Genomic DNA, 18,981 nt, shown 5'->3' on the forward strand with positions numbered 1-18,981 from the left:
AAAGAGTGAGTCTGGCAAATCTGTCACTAACACACTTGCATTTCCCCCCTTCCTTCAAAACAAAAACTTCGGCTCTTTTGTCTTCTATCCGTTTCAATCTTTTGTTAGACGTACAAGCGCCCCCAATCGACTAAGTATCACTTGTTTTACGACCTGTAGTTTGTACGGTGATGGCGTCGAGCTCCATGACATCCGCACGTGGCTCAGCCTCAGCGTGGACGTCTAAGCAAAACAAGCAGTTCGAGGAGGCTTTGGCAATGTACGACAAGGACACGCCTGACCGTTGGCATAATATAGCCCGAGCCGTGGGTGGGAAGTCAGCAGAGGAAGTGAGAAGGCATTATGAGATCCTGGTTAAGGACATTATGCAGATAGAGACGGATCAGGTGCCAATACCTAACTACAGAGCCATGGGGAGCAACAGCAGAGGATACGGCAATGAGCAGAGGTAACCATTAAACCCTCGTAAAAATTCTTGCCCAAATCAGAATCAGGTTTAAGATCAGTCACATGGCAAGTGTGAATTACTCATAGTCAGAACCGTGTTAATCAACTAATCTTGTTTGCATTGTTCATCAAATGATCGAAACTTCTCATTGTTTTCTCTTACATATATGTTCCATTAAGACCATCATCAGTTACAGCATGCACCTTCTTACAACCTAGCTATCCACGAATCAAGAAATGTGATCATAAACGTAAAGAACACCTAAACAAAGTCTTGCATTCCCATTTCTAGCTCGCACCTGTCGGTGTTAAGGTTCCGTTTCTGTTGGCTGAAGCCACGGATAGGCAACGTATTCCTTTCCTCAGTATTCTTACAAAACCTACCACATTATCAATGTAATTTATTTCTAGACGAAACCAAAAACAAATCTAATATGCTTACTAGTTTTAGATCACAGCACATGGCCTTACACTCCTTCCACCCCACCTCAATATAGAAACCCCATTATATCTTTTTGTAACGTCGATAAGGTCATCACATGATACAACTATATTTTTTAAGTAATCTTCACATTCTTGCATTAATCCCAATCCTATGCACCAGACAGCAGTTCCTGGATACCTATGTTAGAATAAAAAAAGTATGCGTACACACTAAAAAACATACATTATTGCAGGACATTTGTGAAGAACCGGCTAGAGTCATTGAACTTGATCTTTAACACAAATATATGCTTACAAAAAACTATGATATTCGGCTGATCAGGTGTAAGAAAAAAGTCGGTTACTTAAATGTCACTCGAAATAACCTCGAGGATTCCCTGGAGGTTAGCCGTACCATGATGTCAGATAATAGTCCTCCAATGCTCAAGTCAGCATTCCATGATCCTAGTAACATTTCTAGGGATGTTACAGTAATTTCATTGGTCTAGCTAAAAACTTGACTTATAAGCCCCTCAACAATGTTCTTGATTAATTGATGAATGATAACAGGCTTATCCCATCTATTTCTTGATGCAAACAGGCTTCTGAAGAATCTGAAACTGCAGTGATGAACTTATCTCGATTGAGAGTAAATACTCGTTGTTTACCTGAAGACGGTCGTGTAAGAAAGCAGACGCATAAGTGTAATATACGTTGGGCTCCCGTGTGATGAGAGGGGATTTTTCGCCGTCTGTTTCAGCATTTCAGTCATATGTTTCAAGAAACACAAAGAATTGTAGTGTTACTTCTGTTTCTCCTACAACGTTTAAAGCTAGCGGAATAAGATGAATGTGTCATGTTGCCTGAAAGTGTACAATAACATGTTTTCTGCTCTTGTCTTTGAATTTCATTGCAAACATATGTTTTAAGGTATGATGTTTGATTCCCATAATTTCATCCCCATAAAGATGCATAGATATGCATAGTATGGAATTTATGGCGAATTAAACCAATCACATAGCGATCATTTTTTCTAAACTGATCACACTATAAGTGTAAGGGAAAAAAAGAAAAAAGCTGATTCAAGCAATGGAGTGGAGATGCGGGGTATCGATCCCCGTACCTCTCGCATGCTAAGCGAGCGCTCTACCATCTGAGCTACATCCCCAGACGCTACAACAGTAATTAGTACATATGTTGACTGTGGGTTATGATTTTGACTTCTGGATATGGGTAGTTGATTAGTTAGTTCTTATTCTTTCCTTTTACCCAAACAAGATAAAAAGAAAAAAGGTTCCCATGATGTCTAATGCCATCTGGTTGAGGTTCCATAAATAATTTCAAGTTTTTATTTAAAGTTTATTGAATATGTGAGTATTTATCTCATGTTACGTGAATTATTGTAATTTGTTTATTCTTTTTAATTATATTGATGCATTGATTGAATTAATGTGCTGCTCGATTTGTTGAGATGTTAATGTAATCATATAATTACCACTTAGAAAGAAGGATAAATTACAACTACCTTCCATAAGGTTTGACATAATTACGAATACCCCTTGTTATTTGAAAAATTACCAATACCCTAATTTAACGGTCGTTTAATAATTAGCTCAATCCTTTAAGTTATCATCTATTTTTTTTAGTGGACTGACCAAAATGCCATTATGGGTTAATAATTATAATTTTATTTATTTTTTAAAGTTTTCTAATCTTTTTATAGAATAAATGAATAATTTTTTTATAATTTAAAATTTTTTCCATCCTCCCATCGGTTTTTTTACAATCTTTTAATTTTTCTATTAAAAAAAATATAGTAAAGACAAAGTTGATAATTTCATATCTCCATCCAAGGATTACATAATTTGTCAAATATTATGGATACTTGTAATTTTTCAAATAACTAGTGATATTTATAATTATACCAAACCTAAAAAAAAAGAACATCGTAATTTACCATGAAAGGAAAGTCAAGAAGTACGTTGATTTTTAGCATTGATTTACAAGTTTTCCCTTTTGCTTTATAAAAAAAAAGGAATAATAATAATTCTCTGTTCTATTGACTTTATATTTTAGAATGTACTCCATATAAAAATGTGAAAATGGAATATTTTCTAATTCTAATTTCAAAGATTTCTTGTTTCTTGATACCAATAAAACACCTATGCAATTTACCCAATGTGTGATCATTATATGTGTTATCATTTTTTTTAATATATAATTCTATATATATAAATAAAATATTTACTTTTAGAATTATTTAAGATTTAAACCGTTCATTGCTACAAAAATAAATCTTAAAAACATCAAAAAATTTTAACGACGTTAAAAACAACTAATGAAATTTGAGTGTGTGCACTATTTCAAAAAATAGAGGATTTTTTGCACATATTTTTAATACAGAGGGGTTTTAATTGAACTTTTAAAATGCAGGAAAATTTTATGCAATTTATCCAAATTCAGCTCAAGTTTATTCATCCAAACGCAATATAAAGATATTTAAAAGATAAGAAAAAATTGCACAGCACCCCTATGGAATGCAAAAAATTGCTAAAACCTATCTGTATTTTTGGAATAGTCAGAAAAACTCGCAAGAAATCTAAAATTCTAAAAATAAAAAAAGAAAAACCTCCCCTTTGTAAAGAAAATGCAGAGCTGCAATTGGAATAATATTTTAACCCATTTTTGACATTTTGATCTATTTAAATAGATAGAATTGCCCATATTTTTGCAATTCTTTTAACAAAGGAAATTTTCAGTCGAATTTATTAAAACAAATGAAAATTTCCCAAAAGATGTTTGGGCCCTCAAAGTAACCAATGGCAATCCCCTTAAGGAGGCCCACTACGCCTCCAAAAGCAACGGTTATTGCCTTGTTCCCCTCCACCTCAGCTTCCAGTTTTCACATTCATCTTTCATAATATTTATTTATTTTTTTAATATACCTCCCATATATTATATTATTTGGTTAATATTTGACTAAATATATAATAAATCCATGCCCTTTTTTGGAAAATAACTGGCTTTCAAAAGCTTAATCGGTAGTTAATACTATCGTTAATCTTATAATGAGGAGTTTAAATGATTTATAGGCCTCTTCTGCTTAGTAAAGTAGATTTTTATGAAAAAATCGTAACAAGCAGTGCAAAAAATACATTGCAAAAGACAGGCACCAATTACGGCATGCCGTACCATTTGGCACAATGAGGCCATGTACAAGCTCCAATGCTTTCCTTGCGGCTTTATGAGCATCACGAGTTTGTTCATAAAGGACACCTCTCATTTGGCTTCTAGGTATTATGGGCTTGTCCTTAAAATGGTAATTTATTAAGAAAAAGGACGTATTTTCTCTTGGTGACTCATAGATTTATGGACCACTGATTAAGAAGATAAAAATACAGTGCTTATAAATCATTCAAATTCTTCGTCCACAATCGCCTCATTGAAATGAGAAGATCTTAAAGTTTATAAAAATCATTCAAATATTTTATTTATAATTAACGTCGGGACGTATGACAGTATCACAACTATTTTTAAAAAAATACCAAGAATGTTGATTAATTTTTATACACTACAAAATAATCGTAACTTTCATTATGAAAATGGTTCACAATTTTTCAAACACGTAATGATGGGAAAGTGAAGTCAGTAAAGGGACATAACATATTTTTTTTTGCTGACAACAAGATTCAATAAGAACCACACAATTTAATTGTTCGAATTTGATGAAGTTGTAGGATTGTTCGAATTTTGATGAAGTTTTTAGGGTCTAAAAAATTCTGATTCAGGTCTGATAATTTTTAAACGATCTCTAATTGAGTAAGATCATAGATCCTGAGAAGAATGTTTGAAGAAATTTTGATTATAGACTTCCATACATAAATCAATGAATTATTTAGAGGTTTAACTCATAAAGAATGTTAGGACAACAAAAGTTATACACATGGTATGGAGTATATATACATATAAGTATTTTCAAATTGCATAATTGTATACATACGAACCGTCGATACAATTTTGATCGTGTGATTTTAATCAATCTGTACATTTATGGGTTTCGATTCTAGCCATTTAAGGTATAAACAATATATTTTGCATGTTTTTTTTTATGTTATTTTAGGATATCCAAATGTGATCCCCACATTAATATTAGTATTTTCATATATAATTACTTATTGTAATAATTGTTCTCTATTAATTAATTATTATTGAATGTGGGAAAAACTTGCAATTTTAATCACGTAAGCAAAGATTAGTGACAATTTCAACCCCATACAATTTACAATTTTGTCATGTAATTTTAGAATTTCGCACATTGAAAACATATCAAACGATAGGAATTTATTAAAATGATCGGAAAAGAATGCACGTGACCAACTAAATTAACTCGGTGCATTTTTCAACCAATTTAACAAATTCCTATTATATTTATTTATAATATATAAAAATTTTAAAATTACAAAATAAAATTATCAAAATTGGTTTGAGACATCGAGATGTAATAAACCTATTAATCTTCTTAAAAAATATTCATTATGTTTGGATTCGTTTTTTGAGCGTTTTATTGTGTTTTGTGGAGATAGAGAGAGAAAAATAAAGAGAAATAAGTGTGTGTTAGAGATAATATGTATGTTTGAATTTATTTTTTGAGATAATTTAAAATAAGTATTATATGTCTAATGTTGTATTTTAGGAGATAAAAATTACTATTCATTGTCAAATCATATTTTTTTTAATATATTTATGTATATATATGTATGTATTTATACTAAAACAATTAAAAATACCTAAATAAGGTGTTTTTGAATGATAATAAATATTAAATATATTTTAATTTGTTTCGAAAATAATTTAAATATAAAAACAAACATAGTGATTATCTTTACATAAGTAGGTAGTAGTTGGGAAGTCGTCTTACATGTACATCATGTCATGTCATGAGCTTAAAACTATGTACAATTTAGAAGAAAATACACAATTTGAGAAAGAAAATTTAATATGATTGGATTAAGTCTGAAAGAAGACATAAATGAAGCAAGAAGAGCAATTTCTTGCAAAGATTTCGTCATCTCAACGTGTAATAGACAACACTTTCTTAGGACTATGATTTAAGCAGTGAAACTTGTCTGAAACGGATCATGCCCCACAACTCCACCATCCATGGCTTCACCCCAGTGTTTGAATTTAAATAAATTAAAGCTCCCTTCCCTCAATTTTCATATAATTATGAATATTTTATTATTATTTAAAAATTATAAATATTTTTAGATATTGAAGAAATGTAAAAAAATTATTAGGATGAGTAGTCTAATAATTTGTAAAGTATTTTATCTATAAAATATTTCAATTTAAAATCCTTCAAAAAATATATAGGCTAATGAAAAGCTATCGAAAGTTAATGAAAAGGACTAGATATTAATCGGACGTTAAAATAAGGGAGTTATTTATAGTTATATTAAATTTCAGGAGATATAGGTTATTGTTTATTTTTTTAAAATTTTTATCTCAAAGAATCTATAGCAAGTGAAATTTACTCAAAAACAAAGGATAAAGAGAGCAAAATAACTTTGAAAAATATCACATTTTCATGCAAATGCAATATATAAAATTTAAAATAAAATAAAGCTGATCCAAAGTATATATGGATAAACCTGCACCAAGATTTCATATCAGCAAAACATTAATTGATCAAGGGACAAACATCATCAATATCTAACATATAGCCCATGATTAGAAACACAAGATTTGCCATCCTTGAGCACATGAAACCTAGGAGACATTCCTCTTGGATTTTGTTAAAAATTCTCAAGTCCAAACCTTATAAAAAACAACAACATGAAATCAAACTCAAAGAACCCTCTTCCCCGTTCCGATCTTTTATTACAAATTAGTGATGCATTACATATCGTAGTTCAGAAATACACATAATGTCTAAAAAAAATATTTTATACACGTGTCGTATATATATTAATAGAATAGAAGCACCGCATCACATGACACACGATGTCTAAACAAATATTTTATACACATGTCCTATGTATATTAGTAGAACAGCAGCACTGCATCACATATTGTGCGCAGTTTAATATACAAATAACGTGTAAAAGAAGTATTTTATAAACGTAACATGTATATATCAAATATATAAAAATATTTTATATACGTAGCATGGTGTGTATATATCAAATATAATATGAATATTTTATATACGTGACGCGTATATATCAAACGTAACAGGGAGTAGTCAAGAACAAGAATGAGTGAAATTTACTTTACATTGGAAGAAAGAAGAAAATAAATGGATCATAGAATAGAAAAACCATCAAATTAATTGAAGAAATTTGAGTAGATGAAGTTCTTACTAATTTAGAATTAAAGCATGCATATGCAATATTGCAATGCCTATCAACATACCATTAATTCTACTACACTAAATTAAAATGCCATCCCTCCAAATGCATTATATATATATATATAGATGAAGTCTAGAATTCTTGGGGATTTTTCTTGGAAGAACTCTTGTTATTATGCATCCAAACTTTGAAAACCTGTCTCTTGACTCCAACCTCAGCACAAAACCTCTGCACTTCTGTGTCATCTTCTCTGGGGATCCTCCACCCCAGCTTCTCCGCGAATTCCAGCATTTTCTCCTTCTGCTCCGCCGTGAACTTCGTACGAAATCGCTTCTTGGTCACGAACTGCGGCGGCGGGGGCGCTACTGCGTTTGAGTGAAAGGCGTTGAAGTTGAGTTCCTCGCTGGAAGAGTCAGTGCCGGCACTTCCACCACCGCCGCCGCTGCCGAAAGCCATTTTGACGGGCTGTACCATTGAACTCCAGTGGGTGGCGCGGTGCTGGCTCATTGAGGGAGAGGGGAGGGGGGCAGGGAGCTGAAGGGGGTGCACCATTGCTGCCGCGGCGGCGGATTCGCCGTGGTGCTCCTTGCGGTGGAAGTTGCGGTGGCAATTGCAGGCGGCGCATTTCAGGGCTTCGAGAGTTCCTTCTTCCCCGCTGGGCATGAACTCTCCGCAGCCGTCGGTGACGTTTCCGCCGATGCTGGCAGCATGGTTCTTGAGGCATTCGCGGTAGCTGATTCTCAGGTTGGTGGGTTTATTGGACTTGGATCCGCCGGAATTCGGGTCCAAGGTTCTTGCTTTCTCCGGCGCGCTTATCGGGTTTTCGAGGGAGTTGATGTTATAGCCTAAAGAGGGAGCTTGCATCCTCATTTCCTTGTCTTCACCAGGTATCGACGACATCTCTGCCTGTTCTTGACAAAACCCTAAAAATTATCTCAACCACGACAATTCCCTTACCAAGTGTTTATGGTAGTAATGATCAAAGAATAGCTTAACTAACTAACTACAATTGTCTGAATTGATGATCCTGATAACGCTCAGGTTGTGTACAAATCTGACCAACCCACAACCCAAAACGTGAGAGAAGCACACAAACAAACCAGCAAAAACCATCTCAAATCTTGAACTCTACAAACCTCGGTAACACCAACTTAAACCCTCACTAATCAAGATTTTCAAAACAAACACACAAAAGGGCTGCAGGATTTCATACTATAACAACGAGAAAACTGAAGATTAGGAAAGAATGGGGGAGGGGGGGTAGTGTAAGAGTGGGGTGGGTGTGTTCTTGAGTGTGTTGCAGTGGTTCCAACAGCCAACTAAGTATCCAACAAGAGACAGCTCGGTTGCTTGTGATGAAGCTAAGGAGAGAGAGAGAGAGAGAAAGAAGAGAGAGAAAGGGAAGAAAGAGGAGAGATGAGTGGGAAACAACTGATGAGATTAACAATCGATCTGAACACAAAAAACAACCGACAATGTCATGTTCGTCCTCTCCCACGCCCTGCCACTTGGTCCCATCCCACCCTTCATTATTGCACACCACCCCATTTTCCTTTCTTTCTCCCTCTGCCACAGTTCCCACGTACCCTATTTCCTTTTCACTTTCCACACCCCTAAATCCAAAACAAATGACGCGAATAATGCCTCTGTATCCTGATTTCTGCGCCTGGATTTGACACCCCCCCCCCCCCCCTTCTGATTTTCAACACCTACATTAATTACCATAATCCCATTTTCCCTTTTCCCTTAAAAAGCAGCACTACACGCCATTAGAGCTAACCCAAACTGATCAAAGCCTTACCCGACGTCCCGCGAAGAATTTGAGTTCTTCCGGCCTTATTTGGAAGTATCAACATCGAAATTAATTGTAATTATCTTTTAATGTTACTGTTTGATTTGTATGTGGGGCGGAAAAAGATGGGCCAATAGTGTGTGGGAGTTGTCTGTGAAGAGGTCTGCAACTGTGGCAGGGCCTCCCATGCTTTCCCCAAGCAATGTCTTTACCTTTCTGTCATATACACAATGCCGCTGCCACTCTTTCTCTATCTACACACATACATGCTACTGTGCTTCGGGACTTGCTCATGGAAGAGTACACCTTCTACCCAATTGGAATTCACCACTAGCCTGCAATTTGCGATCGAGTAGGCTTGTCAATAGACGGGTGTTACTATGCTCAAATTCATATTAAATAAATACTCGTAGTTGTTACTTATATATATTTATACCCGTATTTGTCAATGAGCGGGTTTTACTTGTATATACACCGTGCCCTCAAACTCATCAAGAATCGTCGACTCCTCTAATTAACCAAAAGTTTGAGGTGTTTGCATTAATGTTGATTGAATTTCGAGTAAACTCACACTCCAAGAAATTAGCTCAATAGTTACAAAAAAAAAATATTGTTAAAATCAACGTCAAATTAATTGACAAATAAAATTTTCGTTGCTACTCTATATTATTAACAATTCGTTATTAAAGTTGTTAACAAAATTAATTTCTCTGCTAATGAATAGCAAACATCTTGTATTAAATAATGAAAACTTTACTTGCTAATTATTTGAACATTGATTTATTTTTCCGCAGCTATTGAGTCATTTTTTTTTTATAGCGTTATTACTAAATAATTCAAAATTTATACAAATTGCATGTAAAGATAATCTTCTTAAGACACACAAATGAATTTTATTTTATATAAGTGTTATATATGTATTAAATAAAATTTAAAAAATATAGTATCATTTTGTAATAGAAGATTTTGGTATATATATATATATGAATTGAAGTATAATTGAAGTTAAATATGCATTTTGTTGGAAAAGGTTGTCGAGAAATGGGCTTTGCGATAGTACTAATTTTATGTATGACCTTATGTCACTAGACTACCCAATGCCATATAAGCCCAAACCTCATGATTTTGGGCAGGTAAGAAAACCATATGGCTTATTTTGGGCCTATATTGACGGCCGAAAGGGTATGTTAGAAAATGTTGAAATCTTCATTACATGGAACTAGTAGATTAAAAAGGAAAACTGAGAAACATGAATAATAAGAAGAAAAATGAGTTCAGACCAACAAGTTCGAAGTTCTAGGCTCAAGTTCCACCAAGTATGTGGGTATCTCACTTTAAGTTGATTATTCTAATTTATTTATTATTAATTATATTGATATATTAGTTGAATTGAAGTGTTGTTCAGTACATCGAATGAGTTATTATAATTTATCAACATTTATTAGCTAAAAAAAAAAAGAAGAAGAAGAAGAAGAAGAAAAATGAGTTTATCAAGTAAAAAGATGGTTGTAACGTTGATATGGCTATTAATTGAGATTTTTACATTCAAGTTGATTCAGTTCAGATCAAGTAATTAAATTACAGGCGCCGACTAAAGATTGATTGAGTGAGCAGGAGTACAAGTAAAAAATTCAATCTCTTGCATCTACCTATTCAAACATAGGCTCATATATACCCTTTCGTTTGTAACGGAAAAGGATTTTTCGACCAAAAAAAGAGACATCTTAATATATATCTTAATTCGTATAAAATTTTACAATAAAAGATTCAAACTATTGACCATCATAACTTAAGCTTCACTTGAGGCAACAAGATGTTACACATCATTCATCAAAAGAACAAAAAGACAAACAGAGTGATACATTGACCTAAAGAGCGTGCAGCGATGACTAGTATTTAATTTTTTACAAAGAAGATAGTAAGGAGAGATGATTCCTAGTATTCGCAGTTGTAAGAAAGTTCACTTTCTCCCCTTCTTTGCTGCCCTCTTCCATTATTCTTCCAAACAACATTGGATTGCAACCAAACTCCATTTTCATCACTACATTCATTTCTCCTCTCTCCAACTTAGCCTTAGCCAACCATCTCTGCACTTTCCCAGAAGTAGTCTTTGGAACACTTCCACTCTCCACAATAACCACTACTCCAACTCCAATTTTCTCCTCTCTCAATACACCATTTCTAATCCCTTCACATATTTTCATCAGAAGACTTGTTTCCACTCCCCTTTGCAACTGCGCTACGACAGCTACCGTTCGCAAGAACTCAAACGCTGCAAGGCAACCTGCTCTAAGTAGCCTTGGCCCACTATTATAAGCCGCGGTCTCTATGTAATGAGGGTGGATTTCTCGACCGTCAGTCTGTTTAATGATGTCTGGGGCCCGGCCAGTGACGTATAAGTACCTCTCTTGTCCTATGACTATTCCTCTGTCTTGTGTTCGGACAAAGCATCCAGCCACCTTGTTTCTTAGCCTAGCGTTGAAGACTTCGTGCGTTAACGTAGGGTGGCCGAGGTATCCGGAGGCGTTGCTTGGAGAAGATATCCATATTTCTCCTTCAACGCCATCATCAGCAGGCTCATTAGTTTCTTCATTCACAACCAAAATCTCAATCTCCTCCTCCATGATTTCTTCCTTTGAAGAAGGTAGCTTGGCACTAGGCAAGAGATTCTTGTGGACTGGAAAATTTCCCTTACTTTCACTTCTCCATGCTGTGGATACAAAGGTGCAATTCTCGGCCAAGCCATATGACGGAGAAATGCTTGAGGGGTTGAGCCCGTAAGGCCTGAAAACTTCAACAAATTCTGCTACTGAAGCCTTGTAGATCGGCTCATTGATTATGATCAGGTTCTTCATGCTCCCTAGGTTTATAGAAGAGGTCCCTTTATCCACGCCTCCACGCTTAACGACGAGGGGCAGCGTGAAGGATGGAACGGGAGTACAAGTAGCGTTGTACTCGGTGATCAACTCGAGCCACAATCTAGGCCGTTTTATGAAAGCGTTGGGGGATGTTAGCACGCATGTTGCACCCGATACAATGGCTAGTAGCAGAAACATAAGGCCACAATCATGGTACTGAGGCAACCATGAAACGATGACGCTGTTTGGATGGAGATCATAGGCTCTTCTAGCTACTCTTACATTGTGAGCTGCTGCACCAGCAGTCACAAGGACTGGCTTAGGAATCCCGGTTGCACCTGAAGTGTACTGAATCAAGTACACATCATTTGCTTTGCATCCTTCGTATTGCAATGAGTTCCGTTGCGCGTCTCCCACCTTCATTTTCCCCTTTAGGTCCTCCGTCTCAATCCATCTAAGCGTCTGTAAAAGGTCAGACAGTTTGTTATTGCTGGAGGCTACGTACTTTCTAACGCGGTTTACATAACTACGAGCTGCTAAGGCGGCCTTAGGCTTAGCTTGCGAGAGAACCCTGACAAGGTGATGATGATTGTCGCTGGCAAACGACGGGTGCGGCGGGACCACGGGAACCGCCAGAAGCCCGGCTCGTTGACAAGCAAATATGATCTCCACAAGCTCAAGGCCCGGTGCACACAATATCACAACAGTGTCACCCCTTTGCAAGGAAAGCAATAACTGTGAGGATGTGGACTGCACTGACGCGTTGAGCTGCTCGTAGGTTAAGGCCGACGAACCGGACACATGGACGGGGCCGTCTTCGGCCCAAACGAAGGCCGGCTTGTGCCGAAATGCAGGTAGGTTGGCCCATATAGGGAGGTAGAGATCCACCACAGGCTGGTCTGGGAAACAAAGATCATAGTTTTCATAGTTCATGATTCTTTGAGGTTAATTTGGTTTGATAGTAGACAACCTTGTATAAGCTGGTCTAAGTTATATATACAAGAAAGATGAAAGAAACCATGATGGAGGATTTATGATTTAAACTCTGTCCAGTGCACAGAGTACAAAAGTGATGAGAGGTGATTGGCAAATATTCCATGAATATCCCACTTTAGATAAGTATAAAACTTGGTGAATTTGATGTTTGTGTGTGTTTTATTCGTAGATTTCTATGCTGTTGACACAGACTAATCCTAGCATATACCCCAACAGTATCAGTTTAACTAAGTTCTAGGAAAACACTAAAAAGCAGATAAAACATATGTAAGGATAATGAGAAACACAAAGAAAAATGTGGTGATAGTCTCCTGTGGTTGAATTCGACATTAATATAAGTAAATTACAACATGCTGTTATCAAATTTATCATAATTATAATTGTTATTTCATTATTTGAAATTTACAAATATTCTATTAAAATTAACAATCGTCTAACAAATACCCCTCGTGATAAATAATTATAAGGAAATATTTGTTGTATGAGCATTAATTAATCTAAAGGGAAATTTAAATTTTTCAAACAACGAAAAAATATTTGTAATTATTTTTAACTAGAAGGGAGCCCATTGTAATTATGTTATATATAAAATGTTAAACGAGTGCTTTATTTAAAAGTTTAAACTGTTAAACACAAAATAATCATTTAATATTAATATTTTAGCAAACCTTAATACACTAAATCTCAATGGTGTGAATGTAATTTACCCTTAACATAATCACTTTTCCCTCTCAATAAATCTTGTCTAATCATAATCCAACCCTCTTGAGTTTGAAAATTACGTTTCACTCTCAGTAACGATAAAAAAATAGAAAATTCTTGATAAAATATTTTTTTTCGACCCTTATTATAAATTACAAAAACCTTTAAGGTATCTATTCAAATTCCAGGTACCTACCCTAATATTTTTATTAAATTCAAAATATTCTCTTTATTATTATTTTTTTCATTTTATAATTAGCGTCGACTGCTATTTATACTAACAAGATAATTCTTGAATATTTAAAAACACTTTTGAACAGAGACCAAGTCATAATTCAAATTTAAATTCATAGCACTTTATTTGGATTTAATTATCAATTTGGATCATTATCCTTTTCTCGTTTCATCACTTATATATATTAATTATAATTGGAATTTCTCTGCTGTCTTCTTGTTAACGTATTTTCTTCCTATCCTTTTTCTTATTTAATCTATAGCATTAAGTATGAACTATTCAAATTCCTCCATATTATTATGTATATTAATTTTCAGCCTCCCCTAAGATTCTCCCAAACATGTATATCAAAATAAAAAAAAATATAGTTTTTCCTTGCAACCTCTGTCAGCATCGACGAGGTTGTCATCACCTCTTCTCGTTTCTCATAATTGTGTTAAAGGTAAATTACATCGGACTTTTATGAAATTTATTATAAATATAAATATTTTTTTACTATTTAAAAAATTATAATAGCCTCTGAAATTAATAATAACATAACAAATATTACTCGTAACAGTCCATTGTAGATGGGTATTTGTTAGATGGTTATTGAGTTTAGGAGGGTATTTACATTTTTTACACAACGATGAGATATTTATAAATATGATAAGTTTTAGAAGAGCCCTTTATAATTTACCTTTCTGTTATGCTCTCTCTAAGTATATCATCCACCGTTACCTCTGCAATTGCCGCCTGTGATATCTCTATTTATATATACTTATATATTTTGCTTGAGTGCAGTGGATTGCGTGTGAGCTTTAGGGCTTTTGCAAGTTTCAAATGAATGAAACCTGTAAAATAAATGTTAACACTTCAATTTAAAGTCAGTGACGGATTAAGAATGTAAAATAATAGATTGAGTAATAAAATTAGTAGAGCGTAGCCAAATTGTGCATTGTGTAAGTAAAAATTACAAAAAATGTGTTTGAGCTTGCTATTTATAAGAAAATCGAATATTAGAAGTGATCAGACCTAATCTCTAATTTTGAGGCTCTATTGGGATAGAGCAACCCAATTTCAGAGGGATATTTTTCAGGGAGTAGTTAGTAACCAGCTGGAAAAGATCATTTTCAATTTTTCAGAAAGTGGTTAATGACCAGTTAGAGAAGATCTTTACTATTGCCCTCTCGCCCACATGTATCTTAACCTATTCATGAGTTAGGTTTAACCCTTTCTTTCACTTTTTTAGTCCACATGACCTCTTGGGAGGCCACGTGTCCTTATTCATGCCTGAGCTCCAACTGAGTCAGGCCATCTCTATTAGGCTTTTCATGAGAAGTTTAGGTTGAGGCCCTTTTGGGTTGTCTAGGCCATTCAATTGAGCCATTTGAGTCGATTTCTTGACCGAATGCATCAATACTAAACCACGATAGAGCGATTACTATCTCCCTTCAGTTCAAATTTCGTCTGCTAACATATACAACTTTCACAACCTTTTTTTTTTTGTTTATTTAATATTAGCCGTCATGGTACGTCTTTTTTGCATGCACAATAAATAATCTTCCATAATTTAAAATACCTTATATATGTTATATATAAACCAACATATCACATTTTATAAAAAATAAATAAAGGAAGAGAGAAAATCAATATAGAAGTATTATCGACATAACAAAAAAAAATTAGTGTTACAGTGTCACAAACCACCGTTTGTGAGTAAAAAAATGACTTTTTTTTTTAAATATTAGTATATATATATATATATATATATATATTGAACTTTCGAAGCCCAAGAGATTTAGGCCAATACATGGACTGACCCATCCTAAGCTGTAGCCTAATCACCTTTAATTTGTATTTCAAAAGCCCAAATAACCAATAAACAAAATAAAATAAAGAAAAGCCCCAATAATTTTCCATATTAAAGTGAGGAATATAAACTCAAAAATATTGAATATCCAAACTATAATTTGTACTTTCTGAATTGGTTTCTTCTTTGGGAGGATTTAATGTCATTATATTTATAAACATAATTTTTCATTACTCATAATTTTTAGCATTCATCAAATAAGTCAAGATATAAAGTATATTTATGTTAAATTAGCTTATAATTGGTAATCTCGCACCAGTACGTGATTGATACATATGCCTTTTTTTTAATTAAATAAAATTATAATTTTAGAATAAGATGCATACTATACACAGAAAAAAATATAGTAATTTCTCATCCAATGAGCGGAAAAAAGTATGAAAATGTATCAAAATGTCAAAACATCATACATATTATATCGGAACACAACATCTGTCCATCTAGCAGAATACATCTTTGCAATTATGTCCGACATGTCAAGCGACATTTTTGTTAAAACAGCCAACGACGTTGATCAATCTGGCACGTTTCAGTGACGTTTCATAATTTTCTTTTATAGGTATATCGAACTTTATGTATTATATATGATGTATATATATGTATATACATCTCTAATATCTAAATACCTATAGATAATGACAGTCTTGACAAACCCATGTCATATGTTTTGAAAAGAGATTATATTCCATATCCATATCATATCATATCTGTAGTATATGACCATACCCCTGCATCATTGCCTCTTTCTTGTAAAAGAAATCTACGGTTTAGGTTCATTGTTAGCACCATCCATGTATCCGGACTGTACAGGGATACAAATTTGTGGAATAATTAGGTAAAATGTATGGTCCATATTTCTGCTTGATTTGATATTTGTCACTACAGAAAAATGTTGGATGGAATTACACAAGATTTTCATATTCTGTTCTTTGGATTTTTGTTTGGAATAATTACACTTAAATTCTTTTTAAAAATAACTTTTGAAATTATATTTGCATCCTCTTTATAAATTTTCAATTTACACTCGATCTCCTTTCGTTGGGGTTCGGACGAAAAATACTGATATAAATAAAAATAATAATAATAACATAAAATTTTAATTTTGCCACTCTTTGAACATTCTCATGTATATTTTTGTTCTTTTAGGAATAAATGTGATTATATATATATATATATATATATATATATGGGAGTGAAGGTAACATTATTTTTTGTCCAAATGCTAACAAAGGGGTTCAGATGTAAACAACAAATTTTCAAAGAGGGTGTAAATACAATTTAAAAACTTTTTTGGGAGAAAGTACAATTTTATATTTTTAGAGGGTCTAAATGTAATTAACCCTTTTTTGTTATGAAAATTCTCTGTTTATTTTTAAATAACTTTCTTCTTTTTCTTTCGCATATCCATTTGAAGATAAAATTAGGAATTATAACAGAATTAAAAGTGTGTGGTATCTGTAAAAAATAAATTAAAGCTAAATTAGATAGTGTCTAGAGAAAAATTACGTCTAATACAAGTATAAGGGATTAAAGACCGTTTTATGCCTGTGCATTAAAAGATACTATTGTTTGCTTATTATTTACATTTGTTTTTTATCAATAAAAATTATTGTTCTTAAAAAATATAAAAAAATAATTATTTCAAAGTAATAGCATATTCATGTTTCATCTGAAAAAAAAATAGAAAATCTATATAAATTGTATTGTTCAAAATTGAACAGACATAAAAGCTAAGAAAAAAACAACTACAATATTTAAATATGTAAAAACAACGTAACTAGACTAGCGTTTGATCACTTCTGCCATTAAAAATTAACGGTAAAACATGCGGAGGACTAATTTGAATTTTTTTTCAACAAAATAATACCAAAATAGAAATCCCGTAAAATATGGGACTCTTAAGGAAGTGTGCGTTTTTTATGGAAACGAAAAGGTGATTTAGCTTACAAGTATACAAAAGAGAAAATCTTGTAAACATATATTTTCATTTGAAAATAATATTTGTATTCAGTAGAAAAAAAATTAGTATTAACTACAATATTAGTGGCTATGACTAAAAACCATGATAACGACTTAAATAAAATTAATACAAAAAACTAGCTTTCCGCCATGAAAAAATTATTTGTCCGGTTAAGTGTCATGATAAAAAAAAAAAAAAAATCATGGCAAATGTTTTAGCCACCCTCGCAAAAATCACGACCAAGAACTATTGCGTGGTTGTGATCAATAACTATTTATTATGATAATTTATTATTAATTATGATAATTAATTATAATAATTAATTATAATTTAATATTATAATTCTTAGAGTGATTCTTACTTAGAAACTATTGATTACTAACAAAAATTAATTAGTTACGATCCAAGAAAATCTTATTAGAGAAGGAAATTATTTATACGAGAAGTATACGATTGAATCCAAGAAAATATTTTGATTAATTCTCAAATGTTTTTGTATGCTCAAAAAAAAAAAAACTAAAACATAATTATATGCTAACAATAACGGCATACTTGATGTACGTGTAAATAATAAATATATTGGAATAAATATTTGTTATTATAAATTAAATTCATATCAGATAAAAAATAATTAAAAATACGTATTTAATTTTGTGCAGCAAAATTATACGTTATGGAGATTTTTAATAATGTTTCTTTTATTTTCTTTAAAACCTTTTGAATTTTGAGAGGAATCCATCGAAAGTTCACAAAATGAAAGATTGGAAGTTACATGTTATATAAAAGAAAAAAGTATTATTTTAGTCCGCTAAATATGTATAATTTTAATTTTAGTCCGATATGCATTCATAATGGTAAATTATCCGAAAATCTGACAAAAAATTAAAAGTAAGCAATTTCGTAAGTTTTTAGACATATTTAACGGATTAAAATAATACTTTTTCCTATATAAAAGATTAACATAAGATACGGATGAAAAATAGGTGAGGTTATGGAAAGATTTTCTCTCCTTTGATAGAGATTAGTAATTTGTAGCGTGCTCGATGTGCGTGCAATTTCTATAAATATCATTTAAAATAAAATATTTATATTAATTAAAATATATATATAAAATAATGAGTTAGTATTAAACTTATAAAAAATATAATCACAAAAAAATTGAATAAAAATTAAAAAAAAATAACTATTAAAAGTTAAGGAGAGTTGGAAGTTAATAAATAAATAAAAATATTAAATAAAATATTAAAATTAACATATCAAAATAATTGAAACACCAATTAACCCTACTTCAACTATATATAGTATACATAATCACACTGGCCTTAATTTTTTGAAGTTTGACATAACATAGACCCACTGTGGT

At 32.7% G+C, this 18,981-nt stretch overlaps 3 protein-coding genes and 1 non-coding gene across 4 annotated transcripts; 1 reads left to right on the forward strand and 3 right to left on the reverse strand.

Moving 5' to 3' along the window:
* Nucleotides 1-6: 6 nt before the first annotated feature.
* Nucleotides 7-1,775, forward strand: LOC105166131 (protein RADIALIS-like 3). Its single transcript, XM_011085371.3, has 2 exons — nucleotides 7-448; nucleotides 1,472-1,775. Exons 1-2 carry the CDS (start codon nucleotides 171-173, stop codon nucleotides 1,497-1,499), a joined length of 306 nt encoding a protein of 101 aa, XP_011083673.1. The 5' UTR covers nucleotides 7-170; the 3' UTR covers nucleotides 1,500-1,775.
* Nucleotides 1,776-1,965: 190 nt separating this feature from the next.
* Nucleotides 1,966-2,038, reverse strand: TRNAA-AGC (transfer RNA alanine (anticodon AGC)). The gene has a single exon. It is a non-coding gene; the product is annotated as a tRNA-Ala (tRNA).
* A 5,143-nt stretch (nucleotides 2,039-7,181) lies between these two features.
* Nucleotides 7,182-8,788, reverse strand: HB33 (homeobox protein 33). Its single transcript, XM_011085372.3, has one exon. It carries the CDS (start codon nucleotides 8,121-8,123, stop codon nucleotides 7,356-7,358), a length of 768 nt encoding a protein of 255 aa, XP_011083674.2. The 5' UTR covers nucleotides 8,124-8,788; the 3' UTR covers nucleotides 7,182-7,355.
* A 2,131-nt stretch (nucleotides 8,789-10,919) lies between these two features.
* LOC105166292 (uncharacterized) lies at nucleotides 10,920-12,806 on the reverse strand. Its single transcript, XM_011085600.1, has one exon. The coding sequence runs from the start codon at nucleotides 12,804-12,806 to the stop codon at nucleotides 10,920-10,922; it is 1,887 nt and encodes a 628-aa protein (XP_011083902.1).
* Nucleotides 12,807-18,981: the final 6,175 nt, after the last annotated feature.

This window comes from Sesamum indicum, linkage group LG7, assembly GCF_026168435.1.
Source record: "Sesamum indicum cultivar Baizhima isolate 11 linkage group LG7, ASM2616843v1, whole genome shotgun sequence".
Classification (NCBI taxonomy): Eukaryota; Viridiplantae; Streptophyta; class Magnoliopsida; order Lamiales; family Pedaliaceae; genus Sesamum; species Sesamum indicum.

Coding starts and splice junctions, on each gene's coding strand:
- LOC105166131 (XM_011085371.3), top strand. CDS start 171: ATGGCGTCGAGCTCCATGACATCCGCACGTGGCTCAGCCTCAGCGTGG. Junction 449..1,471: donor GGATACGGCAATGAGCAGAG/GTAACCATTAAA, acceptor TGATGCAAACAG/GCTTCTGAAGAATCTGAAAC.
- HB33 (XM_011085372.3), bottom strand. CDS start 8,123: ATGTCGTCGATACCTGGTGAAGACAAGGAAATGAGGATGCAAGCTCCC.
- LOC105166292 (XM_011085600.1), bottom strand. CDS start 12,806: ATGAACTATGAAAACTATGATCTTTGTTTCCCAGACCAGCCTGTGGTG.